At 38.4% G+C, this 14659-nt stretch overlaps 1 protein-coding gene across 2 annotated transcripts in view; it reads right to left on the bottom strand.

The window, feature by feature from the left end:
• LOC150065692 (myb/SANT-like DNA-binding domain-containing protein 3) overlaps nt 1-14659 on the bottom strand; it is a 129562-nt gene that overhangs the window by 25271 nt on the left and 89632 nt on the right. For both annotated transcript variants that reach the window (XM_090330334.1, XM_090330335.1), the window contains 2 exons: nt 14561-14587; nt 11578-11674 (listed from right to left, as the gene is read on the bottom strand). In XM_090330334.1, the coding sequence (XP_090186460.1) occupies nt 11578-11674; nt 14561-14587 (124 nt within the window). The remainder of the gene's footprint in view (nt 1-11577; nt 11675-14560; nt 14588-14659) is intronic.

Raw genomic sequence — 14659 nt, 5'->3', positions numbered from 1 at the left:
GCTACTTACCTACCTGCATAGGAATGCTCACTAAGTACAAAGCATTGCACCACTGAGATCTCAGCTAAGATCACAGGACTAAGCCACTGAAGCCCAGCTAGGAACCTTTATTAACATTCCTGCTGGGAGGAACAAAAAAACTGGATAAATCATTTCAAGAAGCATTCATTCTTCCACTGAACATGATAGTACACAACTACCTATAGCCCAGAATTTGGAAGAAAAGCAAGATTTAGAGTTCAAGTACAACCTAATTTATGGCAAATTTGAAACCAGTCTGCTTAATGTAACTAGACCACACTCCAAGACACCAAAATATAAAAATGCAAAAATAAAGTTAAAAATCCTTTTAAATGTATCCACTAATTGCAAAGAGAGCCCAGAATCTTCAGAACAAAAGTTAAATGAAGACAGGTACAAGGAAAGGTCAACTGAGTGCTCTCAAGCTGATTTTCACTTTGGGAGCACTTGACAAACAGAGTAAATTCAATTATCAACCCTTTGGGGCTATAGCCCTCTGGAAACAAGAGAAAAACAACACTGACACAACTTCAAAAAGCTACAACCTTCAGCATGAGGGTTAACTGCAAATGAGTTACCATGTTCCAAAGGAATTATATGAATTAAAGGAAAGTAAATGGGAGACCAACCCTCGCCATGGCATTGGAGATAGGGAAGGAAGGACAAGATCATAGAATGCAAACCACAGAGCCAGCACCCACGGGGTAATTACAACTATTTGATTGTTCAAAAAAAAAAAAAAAAAGGAAAACAACCCTCAAATCCAGAATTTATTCTAAAATATCAAGGGGCTAGAAAGAGTTCTGGGAAAATAAAAGAAGCACATAGAATCTTCTAGAAAAACCCAACTGCATCCTAGGCCTCACTGATTCTTCACAAATATATCTTAGAAAAAATTCCTACCTACCTATATACCCAACCCCAATCCTCCTCTCTTCTTCCCCCTCTTTTCCCCGCTCATTCTCCCTTCCTTTCTCCCCTACACATACACACAGAGATCCAAACAGAACATCCATGAATAAATAATGTATTACTAGAAGCAGTGGGCATATGTGACAGCTGATAAGAACGGTAAAGCAGATTCGGTGAACTGAAAAATGGGGAAAATAGCTAACATCACAGCAAAACCAGGCAACAGATCATGAATCTTGGGAGACATGGAAAACAGTGGAAAGGAATAATAAAAATCCAGAGTTGCTTAGGAGATAATGAAACATTCTCAGCCATTTCTTTTCAGACTTTCTAAAACTAATTACAATAACTAATCCAAAATTTCTATGAAACCTAACGAATTCCACTGCCAGGCCCTGGTAGTTCATGCCTATAATCTTACTTACTCAAGAGGCTGAGATTTGAAGATAGTGGCTCAGAGCCAGGCCAGGGGAAAAGTCCATGAGACCCTCATTTCCAGTCAAGCACCAGAAAGCCAGAACTGGAGCTGTGTCTCAAGTGGTAGAGCACTAGACTTGAGCAAAAATGCTAAGGGACAGTGCCCTCGCCCTGAGTTCAAGCTCCAGAACCAGCATACACAAAATAAAGAGAACCCACACACTGAAATATCATACTTGAATTTTTATAAGCAAAAGAAAAGAAAAAATTAATATCATTAATGCAGCCAGAAAGAAAAGAGCCACATTAAAAAGGCAAGAATAAGAAGGAAAACTAAACTTCACAAGAAATGCTAAAACTACCTCTACCTGGAAAATAGAGAACTAGTACCTGCAATGTGCTGATATAAAATAAACATCTATATAGAGAAATATTTTTATGAAGGATGAAAAAAGTAATTCATAAAAAATTAAAACTTGCTTGGTACCAGTATCTCACAGCTATAATCCAGCTTACTCAGGAGGCTAAAACCTGAAAGTCCTGGTTTTAAGCCAGTTAAAGAGACAAATACGAGGTACTCTTTTTTTTTTTTTTTTTGCAGTCCTGGGCTTGAGCTCAGGGCCTAAGCACTGTCCTTGGGCTTTCTCAAGGCTAGAGTTCCACCACTTGAACAACAGCACCACTTCTGGCTTTTTTCTATGTATGTGGTACCAAGGAATCAAACCTGGGTCTTCATGCATGCTAGGCAAGCACTCTACCATTAAGCCAAACTCCTGGCCAAGACAAATATGAGATACTCTTATACCTAATAACCAGCAAAAAGCCAGAAGTGTGAAATGGTAGAACACCGGCCAAGAGTGAAAGAGTGAAAACCAGAGCATGGAGTCCTAAGTTCAAATACCAATACCAACACACAATAAAAAAGGAAAAACAAGTTTGGGGGGGTTTTGGTCCTACTGAGTGCTTAAATAAAATTTTAAGTGCAGTAGAAAAGTGATCCTATCAGAAAGGTCTGAGGGGCCAGGAGCATGGCCTAGCAGTAGAGTGCTTGCCTGTCATGCACAAAGCCCTGGATTCAATTCCTCAGTACCACATATTAAAAAAAAGTGGTGTTGTGGCTCAAGGGGCAGAGCACTAGCCTTGAGCAAAAAGTGTCCAAGGACAGTGTCCAGGTCCTGAGTTCAAGCTCCGGGACTGGGAAAAAAAAGGAAAATGAAAGAAAGGACTGAAGCATAAACACATATGCACAAAAAATGGAAAAAGGTGAAATATGTAGATATTATCAAAATACTAACCAGATAAGACAAAAACTATATGGTGTGTTTAAGGATTTTTTAAACAAAATTAAAATGATAGTATATAAACTTATAGGAGCTGAGATTACAATGCTTAACTAAACTTATGCTTATTACTAAACATTAGAGTATAAGTTGAATATATATATTAAGATTTCAGTGTTGCTAGTAAAGGAACAATGAGTAACTTTAAAACTAGTGAGAAATACCTACACAAAAATTTAAAAAGCAAGTAAGGAGAAACAAAGCAAAGGTGAGAAAAAAAGTACAAGACAACAGAAAAAAAGATAAAGTATAGAAGACCTTAAAGTATATATAAGAAGAATAAAATAATGTCCTTTGCAGAGAAAGGTATGGAACTAGAACAAGTCACGGTAAGTGAGATAAGCCCAGCTCACAGAGACAAACAGGCACATGTTTTCTCTTATATGCAGAATAGATCTAAAAGACACTAGGATATGATCAATTGCACAGGATTCTAGATACTCACACATAGTGAGACTAAAAGAAGAAAAACAAAAAGGCACAATGTCTATAAGCCTCTTCATATTTATATAAAATATCAAGGCCAGTAGCGTGGTCTAATGGTAGAGTGGTTGCCTATCATTCACGAAGACTTGGATTTGATTCCTTGGTTACTTCATACATAGAAAAAGCCAAAAGTGGTGCTATGGCTCAAGTAGTAGAGCACTAGGCCTTGAGAAAGCCCAAGGACAGTACCCAGGCCCTGAGTTCAAGACCCAGGACTGGCAAAAATAAATAAATATACATATATGATAAAATATCAAAATGAACTCCAAGGTATAAAAACAAGAGTCTTTTAATTTTCATGTGTTGATGATTATGTCTTTTCTTTTTTTGTTGTTTTTTTCTTTTTGGGTTTACGGGGTTTTTTTCTTTTCTTTTCTTTTCTTTTTTTTTGCCAGTCCTGGGGCTTGAACTCAGGGCCTGAGCACTATTCTTGGGCTTTCTCAAGACTAGAGCTCTATCACTTGAGCCGCAGCACCACTTCCAGCTTTTTCTATGTATAAGGTACTGAGGAATCAAACCCAGATCTTCATGCATGCTAGGCAGCATTCTACCACTAGGTCAGACTCCTGGCTCAATTATGTCTTTTCTTTAGGTATGGCGTATTCAAGTGTGTATCTTCAGGAGGGTGTGAGGGAGGGTATTTGAGGGGAAAGGGGGTAAAAAATGGCAGCAGTAGAGCTGGGCGGTGATGGCTCACACCTGTAATCCCAGCTTCTCAGGAGGCTGAGATCTGAGGATCACGGTTCAAAGCCAGCCTGGCCAGTCCTTGAGGCTCTTATATCCAATTAAACCAGAAAACTAGAAGTAGTGCTGTGGCTCAAGGAGTAGGGCACTAGCCTTGAGCTGAAGAGCTCAGGGACAGTAGCTAGGCCCAGAGTCCAAGCCCCACAATCAACAAAAAACAAAAAATAAAGTGCAGTAGGAGCTCACTGGACACAGATGAAAGTGAACTCGTAACTCATGTGTGGAAATGGGAGGGAGTGACTGGGAGAGTAAGGGAACAGAAGACACTGCACAACAAAATGGAATGCACTCATTACCTGATTCATGTAATTGTAATCTCTCTATACAACACCTGTAAAACAATAAGTTAATTTTTTAAATATATATATATATGTAGGCTAAGTTTTCTAGCTAAATAACAAAGATTGGAGGCATGAAATTACGAAACCAAACTCTGTGCTGCTTTTATAACACATGTTAAGAAATAATGAAATGAAAAATTGAAAGTAAAAGCATAATGAGAGAGATATCATGCCTAGAATAGTTATATTTAATATCAAGGATAAGACCACAGTGCAAAAGGAATAAAAAAGAAAATCCCTTCATAGTAATAAAACATTTTGTTCACCGGGAAAATTTAATAATTCTCAAGATTTAAAGATAAGCTCAAAAGCTATAAAGCAAAAGTTGATAAATTACAATGAAATACCTCTGGGTAACCCATACATCAAGCAGATAAAAATCACAGTAAAACTGAAATCTGTTCAGGTAAAAAAAAAAAAAAAAGGATGTTAGAATTACTTAAAATAGATTCCCCCAAAAAAGGGTAAAGAGGGAAGAGAAGATGAATCCGAGTTAGACATTTTGAAGACAGTATTACAGGGTAGATAGAACTATTTCTTTACCCTGCTTTCCTATGTATCTGAAGATTCCCGTAAGTCCTGATGAACTTATTTTAAAAAAGGGTTTAGCCTTATTAAATAAGACTGAAATGTGAAAGATAAAGCCAGAAAGACTTTGAAGACCATAAGAGACTATAAATATGACTTGGAAATAATGTCTCATAAAAAGAATAAAAGCTAAGCTACAAACAAAAACATAATTACAGCCAATATATCAAAAAACTAGCACCTGGAATACATAAATATATAAACGCATTTTTCAAGTGATGCATAATCAATGTAGAAGGGAGAAGAATTTTTTAAGTGAATAAAAATTGAAATGTATACAAAGTCAATATATGTGAAAAAGCATTCAATTTTTAACACTCATGAAACTGAATTTTTTTTTCCAGTCCTAGAGACTGAACTCAGGACCTGAGCACTGTCCTTTCTCAAGGCTACAGCTCTAGCACTTGAGCCACAGCACCACCCCCAACTTTTTTCCTACGTTTGTGGTACTGAGGAGCAGAATCCAGGTCTTCTTGCATGCTAGGGAATCAGTCTACCACTAGGCCAAACTCCCGGCCCACAAACTGAAAATTAAGACCACAAAAATATAGCATCCACATTTGGTAAAATCTTGAACAAAGACAATATCAAGAATGAGAAGCACAGGCTGGCTAGTGTAACAACCCACTGGTGCAACCAGAAAAGAGGCAGTGCCATAAAAAGCTAGACTTGTACTTGCTGAATAATTGGACTACTATGAATAATCCTTAAAAATACCTTTCACATGTGCACAAGGAGCAGAGTTATGAGAACAAAAAACAAGAAGCCATGTAAAAGTCTACCATTCAACATGTTGAATCCAAAATGTAGGTAAATTGAATTATCCACACCTATGTGAACAATTGAAATTGAATCTCCAAAACACACAGCTACATAAAAGGCGAAGAATGCATAGAGTATGATTTCATTTGAATAAAATTTAAAATCAGTTTAAAACCAAATGATATCAGGGGGCCGGGAGTTTGGCCTAGTGGTTAAAGTGCTTGCCTAGCATGCACAAAGACCTGGGTTCGATTCCTTGGTACCACACACATAGAAAAAAAAGCCGGAAGTGGGGCTAAGACTCAAGTGGTAGAAAGTCCAAGGACAGTGCTCAAGCCCTGACCCCAAGCCCAGGACTGGCAAAAAAAAAAAAAAAAATCAAACAAAACCAAATGATATCATCATGGGATCATACAAATAATATCTCAAAGGGTAAAACTGTAAGGCAAGCAATGAAAGTGGACAAGGTGCATGACTACAATATAATCTCAGAAGAGGCAGAAGCAGGAAAATACAGTCTGAGGCAAGTCCAGGCAAAGTTAGCAAGACCTTATCTCAAAATAAATCAGTGTAACAGCAATATTCACAAGATAGTATGTTAGAAATGAACTTTACAACTTGGGGGGGGGAGTGGGAAAAAAACATGGGAAGGGGTAACAATATCCAAGAAGTAATGTACTCACTATCTTACAAATGTAACCATAACCCCTCTATATATCACCCTGATAATAAAATAATTTTTTAGGCCAGGAGTTTGGCCTAGTGGTAGAGTGCTTGCCTAGCATGCACGAACACCCAGGTTCGATTCCTCAGTACCACATACATAGAAAAAGCCAGAAGTGATGCTGTGGCTCAAGTGGCAGAGCTCTAGCCTTGAGAAAGCTCAAAGATAGTGTGCAAGCCAAGTTCAAGTCCCAGGACTGGCAAAAAAGAAAATCCATCCTCGAACCAGTAGCATAGCTTAGTAGTAAAGTGCTTGCCTATCATACACAAAACCCTGGGTTCTATTCCTCAGTAGCACATCTACAGAAAAAGCTGGAAGTGGTGCTGTGGCTCAAGTGGTAGAGTACTAGCCTTGAGAAAGCCCAAGGACAGTGCCCAGACTCTGAGTTCAAGCTCTAGGACTGGCAAAAAAGAAAAAAATAAAACTATACTCTTAAGTTGTCATCTCAAGTATTTTGTTCATGTCTATGCAAAAGTAACTCACACATCTCCAAATCAAAATGTAATAATGAAAAATATCTTTCAGGCTTGCCCTTTAAGATACTGAAAGACTATTATCACACCACTGGTAGATATCTAATAATTCCTTATTTGTTGAAGAACCACAAAAGTCCCCAAAATTATTCTGCTCATCCTCCAGCTCCAACATCTTGGTATGTAAAATTAAGAATAAAACAGATCTACAGTACAGAAAAAAATGCTAGATTAACTGTTTGGGATAATATGCAAATGAAACACAGGACTGGCCTTAACTTTACTAGTAGCACATCAAACATGACACTTACACTGAGATTCTTAAAAACACTTAATTCTGTCACAGTATGATCTGCAAAACATGCAATGGCTGTCCTCTGGAGACTGGGATTAGAATGCTACCTTCATCTCAATAAATTTTAGATTATTTCAGGATGCTGAAACTTTTTGACTGTGATTCTATCTTACTTTTGCCATATCATTGATAAAATCACCACACAGGAGAAGAAAATTGAATGCATGCTATATCATTTTTATTTATTTATTTATTTATTTGCCAATCCTGGGCTTGATCTCAGGGCCTGAGCACTGTCCTTGGACTTTCTGAAGGCTAGAGCTCTACCACTTGAGCCTCAGCACCACTTCTGGCTTCTTTCTATGTATGTGGTACTGAGGAATCAAACCCAGGTCTTAGTGCATGTTAGGCAAGCACCCTACCACTAGGTCAAACTCCCGGCCCCTGTATATCATTTTTAAAAGAAACCTAACTTCAATGCTAATAGAAAATTTAATCCATTACTGAACACCTTTTAAGAAAAGTCATCTATCAGTCAGAATGATACCTACCATCTGGCCTGATGAGCCACATACATCAAACCTAATAGGTGAGCATGTTGCTTAGATTCCAAAATAATATAGGAATCTTATTACATGACCAAAAGAAAATGAAGTTCACCTTAGTTGATTTGTTTTGGGAGGCCATGCTATTACTAGAAATCTCAGCATGTGCTCATAAATAAAGCTTAAAAAGAAAAAGAAAAGATAAAGACGACTTAAAAGAAACTCAATGCAAAAAAGGCCACTGAAGCTCAGAGAGCATGACTTGCCCCTTACAAAAGTTAATAATAATGCTTTTTGTATTAAATGTCCAACGACCTTTCCCATTCTTGGAACAAAACCTCCCTAATAACAATTTATCCAAAAAAAGGGGGCTACTTTTTTCTTTCTGCTTTCCCAGTGTCTTCTCAAGACTCAGCAGAATGGGAGTAGAAACAAGAATAAAATAAGAACTTTCTTTTACAAATCGTTTTAAGCACCAGGCACTGTGGCTCATGCCTGTAATCAGAGCTACTCAGGAGGCTGAGATCTGAGGATCATGGTTCAAAGCCATGCACTAAGATCTTATCTCCAGTTAACCACCAGAAAACCAGAAATGCCACTGTGATGGAAAGGGTGGTAGCCTTGAGCTGAAGAAAAAAAAATTGTTTTAAGCTTTATAATATGATACAAATCTACACAAAAACTGTCATGATTTTGTACCTAGAAATGGGTTCCCTAAGATTCAATCTGTTTCTTCTACTAAGGTACAATATTTCAGATTCCCTATGTAAGGATACTGATAATATACTTACCTAATGGTATCAATGCTGAAATGAAATGCTGCACTTTTAGCAAAAATAATAAGAGCTGGATCTATACACCATTGTATTTTATAAGAGACATATGCATTTCCACAGAAAATATTGTTTCTTTTGTGTTTGTTGTTGTTGTTGTTGTTGTTTTGGTGTTTTTTTCTTTGTCAGTCATGTGGTTTGAACTCTGGGCCTGGGCACTGTCCCTGAGCTATTCAGCTCAAGGCTACCACCCTACCCCGGGCCTCTGTGTTCTCCCTGTGCTCTTCAGCTCAAGGCTACTGCCTGACCCCTAGAGCTACAGCATCACTTACTGTTTTGTAGGAATTAATTGAAAGTAAGAGTCTCACAGTCTTTATAAGACCCAGACTGGCTTTGTACCACATTCCTCAGATCTCAGCCTCCTGGGTAGCTAAGATTACAGGTATGAGCTACCTTACCCAGCTATTATTGTTATTTTTTAAATAAATCAAACATCAAACCAAAATATGTGTTTGTCTTAAAGGAGTAACAATAAAAACATTTGGTGCTGGGTGCTAGTGGTTCATGCCTATAGTACTAGTTATTCAGGAGGCTGAAATCTGAGAATCTCAATTTGAAATGATTTAGAAACCAGCCTGGGTAGGCTATAAGTCTATAAGACTCTTATCTTCAGTTAACGAACAAAAAGCCAAAAGTGAAGCTGTGGTATAGTACTACCCTTGAGCAAAATTGTTCAGGGACAGCTCCTAGGCCTTAAATTCAAGTCCCAGGCAAAAGCAGTGGGAAACCAGGTGCTGGAGGCTCCTGATTATAATCCTCAGTACTTTGAATCTTGATCTGAGCATCAAGATTCAAACACTTAGGCAGACAAATCTGAGAGACTTACCTAATTAGCCAACAAAAAAGCCAGAACTGGAGGAATGGCTCAAGTGGTAGAGCACCAGATTGTGAGTGAAAAAACCAAGTGAGAGCAAAGGCCCTCAGTTCAAATGCCAGCACTAATAAAATGAATCCATCAGTAAATAATAAAAAGGCAAAAATTAGTATGGCTGTAAGATAGGAAATGGTGGCGAATGGAAAAGAAAATGGCAGAATGGCTTCAGTACCTAGAAAAGGCTTAGTTACAAAGTACTATCCCAAGCCGGGTGTGGTGGCTCACGCCTATAATCCTAACTACTCAGGAGGCTGAGATCTGAGGATCAAGGTTCAAAGCAAGCCAAGGCACAAAAGGACCTGTGACTTTTATATCCAGTTAACCTCTAGAAAACAGGAAGTAGGGTGTGGCTCAAGGGTAGGGTGGTAGCCTTGAGCTGAAGAGCTCAGAGACAGTACCCAGGCCCAGGGGTAGGGTGGTAGCCTTGAGCTGAAGAGCTTGGGGACAGCGTCCAGGCCAAGTTCAAACCCTATGACCCACCAAAAGCAAAAAACAAAAAACTATCCCAGTCTAATAAGGAAAAACAATGATAGTTTCTTTTTTTTATTTCAATGTATGGAGGGGTTACAGTTATATTCGCCAGATAGAGGGTGCATTACTTCTCATTAATATCCCCTCTCGTGTCTTTGTCTCCATTTCCCTAATGGTTTCTTTACAATTGGTATTATTCTGAAAAACAAAAGCCAAATTCTGACCCAGAGACAGTTCAAGTGTCTTATATTGCAAGCTTTGCCTAAGAATGGTGCTTACAGCACTTTCAGTCCATGGTGATGCTGCAACTCAGTACTGAAAACATGGCAGTCTTCTAGTTTGCACAACAGAAAGTAGGCACACAGGTATTCCTTAAATTGTATGTCGATGTTTTTAAACCTTCCATACATACTGTATATTCTACAGTAAGATTTGGTAATAGAAGCCAGGCATCAGTGGCTCACATTTGTAATCCTACTTACTCAGAAGGCAGAGACCTAGAGGATCAGAGTTCAAAAGTGACCAAGCAGAAAAGTCCACTAGACCCTATCTTCAATTAACCAGCAAAAAGGCTGGGCTGGAGGCATGAGACAAATGGATTGAGTGCCAGTCATGAGTGAAAAACGCCAAGAAAACGCATAAGCCCGGGGCCGGGAGTTTGGCCTAGTGGTTAAAGTGCTTGCCTGGCATGCATGAAGACCCGGGTTCGATTCCTCGGTACCACATACATAGAAAAAAGCCAGAATTGGTGCTGAGGCTCAAGTGGTAGGGCTCTAGCCTTGAGAAAGTCCAAGGACAGTGCTCAGGCCCTGAGCCCAAGCCCAGGACTGGCAAAAAAAAAAAAAAGAAAAAGCATAAGCCCTTCCAGTATCAGGGGGAAAAATGTAAGAATTTTAGATAGGATACAGAACTGTGCTGCCATCTTTAAGAAAAGAATACATGTGCACATTTGCTTGCAAATGCATAAAGTATCCCCTGAGAAATTAAACAAGAAATGGATCCCAATGACTGCTTCTTGACAACTGAGTAACTGGAAAGAGACCATTCACCAAATTGCCTTTTAAAGTTTTCGAATGTTTATCATGGGGAACTTCAAAGGCATGAACGTAGGCAGGCATAAGTAAATAAATGAATAAATAAATAAGATTACTCCCATGATGTAGCTTTATGATTTTAGCAAATCATAACTCCAGTCTTTAGAATGATATAACACCTCATAGTGCTGTTGACACCTTCAGTGGAAGATTTGCAAAAGGCCTCTTCTCCAGTATTATGCATATCTGCAAGGTATCATTAGTACTCTAACTGAATAAATCCATCCTTCCTCCTCTTCTTACTCTACACAGAAAGTGCCATGTCTTTTCTTTTTTTTTTAATATTTTTATTGTAATTAATAAAAGGGTTACATGATATTTGCCAGATAGAAAGTGCCTTAATTCACATACATTGATACCCTTTCACATGTCTTGGTACCCATTACCCCCCCCACCCCCCCTGTGCCATGTCTTTTCAATGTGGGATAGTTAGCAGTTTTAGGAGAACGCTGGCTTAAAGTAAGCAATGTGAAGATGAACATTCTGAAATACTGCACCAATCGCAGAAAACATCGACTAGACTGCCATTAAAATTTTAAAGTATAGAAAAGCACAACCAAAGTACACAGAAGGAGATGAAACCCTCCTATGATCCAGTTGTGGAAGGAGGAAGGCCTAATCTCCAGCTGCATCCATCCCTTTCTCTCTGTAACTCACCCAACGTTTTCTGCATCCTCATCACACTCCGCTTTGTATTTGCAAGGTCCACACTTGGAATGTTTTCTGGGAGCTTCTGCCCCTGACCCTTCCTCTTCTGTTCAAAAAAGAAAAAAGAGACTTTCAACCAAAAGTTGGGAACCTTTCCAGATAAGCATATCATGTTTTCAGGAAATTTGACAGAAAATGTTTCTGAGCTCCTAAAAAACAAAAAAAAAACAAAGTCATTCCCCAAATCTATCAATGACTGAGTCCAAAATGATTACCAAATACTGTACGACATATTCTATGGCATGAGCATTTTCAGCCAAATAACATCGTGAACAATATACCCAGGAACAATATAATAAGTTTGACAACCAACAGATCTTTAAAAAAATTACCATGAATCACTAAGTAAGAGAGGAAAAACCATGAGCAATAAATCAATTCCTGTGATTGTCCTCCTGAAATTAGTGTGAACACTGTTTATTGGCACAGACAAATACCTGAATGCTTTATCCCTCACATTAGTTCCATGCCTGCCTTTCTAACTATATGTAAATGAATTCAACCGCTAAAATGTATGCGTGTATGTGCCCAAATGTTAACAGGAACAAAGTCTTTATAAATGACTTTTCCCTCTCTCTACCTGTCCATTTAGCACAGCCAGAAATACCCAGATGTAGAATTGTCTAGTTCTAGATAACAGAAAGCAAATACACTAGCGCCCCCATCTGGGCTGACATTCCACCTTGAAGAAGTTCCTACATGTGTAGGTGGGTCTCAACAAAAGTGGATTTTATCTGGATAAATGCAGATTAGGCAGGAGAGTCAGTAATTCTAGGGCCAATTTAAAGACCTTAGCTTTCTCAAGGGATTTTTCCCAATGCGGTTTGGGAAAAAAAAAATACTATTCCAGGAAGGTATTAAAAGGGGCTAAAAGGAGAGGTACATAAGTAGTACTATAAGTAGAAATACTCTCCAAACTCTCATGAACATACCCAAAGAGAATCCAGAAATAATAACCCTAGGTAATTCTGAGACCTAAGAAACATCACAAAATTCAGAATAACTAAACAAATTACCTATAGCTTCAAACTCTCACTCCTTAAAAAAACTAGTATACCTACATCCTCAAGACAAGACTTCCAGTATTGTATTATTTTGTTATTATTATTATTGTCGTCGTTGTTGTTAGCAGCAGCAATAACAACAACAAATCCTGACATCAAATGAGTTTCCTAACTGAATATAAGACCACAAGGCCTAGACCTAAAATTCAGGAGCTTATTGTTTGTGCATAATTATGAAGCTTCTTCTTGAACATGCCATTTTAATCAAATTCTATTGTTCAACAGCTTTAAGCATTTTCTTCTTGGGCTGAAACTGCCATCCCTGAACTTCCTCTCTCACGACTGCCCATTATAGATGACTTTCACAATCCCTCCTAACTCTGAAACTTCAGGATTGTATGACACACAGAAGAGTAAAGAGCAACCTGGAATAAAATTTCACACAGTGAGTGTGAAAAGATCCTAACTTAAGTTTGCATCTAGAGTGATTTTTCCCAACATGAGTGTTTTTAATTTTATCTTCACAGCACCTCAAACATCATTCTGCATGTAAATACTAAGATATGGCCTGGCTGGATTATGAAATACATTAACCATCCTCAATTCTCATTATTTGACTCTATTATGTACTATTACCAAATACTGTTTAAACACCAGAATAAAATTTACATATTTGTAGATTCTGAAATAAAATTATTTTGAAAAACAGTAAATTTCTGAAAGCTGAAAATAATCTAAGTTCACCAGAGCTGTTTTGTGAGTTTACTATTTACTGTGCATAGCTTACTCCGCAGATTCTTGACCCTGTTCCTTTGAAAAATCCCGTATAATAGCTAAGCACCAATGCCATACACTTGTAATTCTAGCTACTCTGGAAACTGATATCTGAAGGATGGATCCATTTGAAGCCAACCTGGGCAGAAAAAAAAAGTTCACTAGGCTTTATTTCCAAAATAACCATCAAAATACCAGACTATAGACCTGGTTCAAGTGGCAGAGAACCAGCATAGCAAGCAGCAGGTCCTGAGTTCAAACCTCAGTATTACACATGCCTCCACTAAAAGAAAAAAAAATCAGGGTAGAGTGCTTGCCTAGCATGCACAAAGACCCAGGTTCAATTCCTCAGTACCACATACATAGAAAAAAAACAGAAGTGGTGCTATGGCTCAAGTGGTAGAGTGCTCGCCTTGAGAAAACCCAAGGACAGTGCTCAGGCCCTCAGCCCAAGCCCAGGACTGGCAAAAAAAAAAAAAAAAGAAAGAAAAAAAAAATCTCTTATGAAAAAAAGTTTGTAAGTAAGAAGTGAGTTACAAATCCTCTGGCCTGAGATCACTTCTGCAGATGATCCAAAGGGCAAGTCAATTGTACATCCTCAATTTAACAGGAATTACAGCATTTTCCCCTTGGTTTAATTACAGGCCTGCAGTATGGAAAAAAAGACATGATACAAGAGTACCCAGTGCTAAAAGGGACAGGCAGGTGAAGGATGAGGATTATAGCTGATGGCCAAATGGCATGTGATTTTTGCTGAGGTGATGAGATATTCTAAAGTAGTATGCTAAAAGTCACTGACTCGTACGTTTTCAGTGGATGAACTGCATTATGTGAAAGCAAAGGTCCTTAAAGAAGAAAACAAAATTGCCAAATGCCTGTTATCCTATCCTCAGATTTGGGGATTGAAGTTTGAAAGTAGCCCAGGCAGGAAAGTGCATGAGACTTTTATCTCCAATTAACCATCAAAATACAAGAAGTGGGTATAGCTTGAATAGTAGAAGAGTAGCATGCTTGAGCAGAAAAGCTAAGAGACAGAGACCAAGCTCTGAGTTCGAGCCCAAGTACTGGCGCGCGCGCGCACACACACACACACACACACACACACACACACACACTCTCTCTCTCTCACTTTCTCTCTCTCTCTCTAAACTTACCTCCTTCTCCAGATCCAGAGCCATTATCTGAGAAGAAAAATAACACACACGTAAATATTTTTTCCGCAAAATTTCTTCTGTTCACATAGTAAAATTTCT

The sequence above is a fragment of the Megascapheus bottae genome, chromosome 3, assembly GCF_031878675.1.
Source record: "Megascapheus bottae isolate mThoBot1 chromosome 3, mThoBot2.hap1, whole genome shotgun sequence".
Lineage (NCBI taxonomy): Eukaryota > Metazoa > Chordata > Mammalia > Rodentia > Geomyidae > Megascapheus > Megascapheus bottae.
Note: the sequence above shows the minus strand (reverse complement) of the source record. Positions and strands in the feature narration are given on the sequence as shown.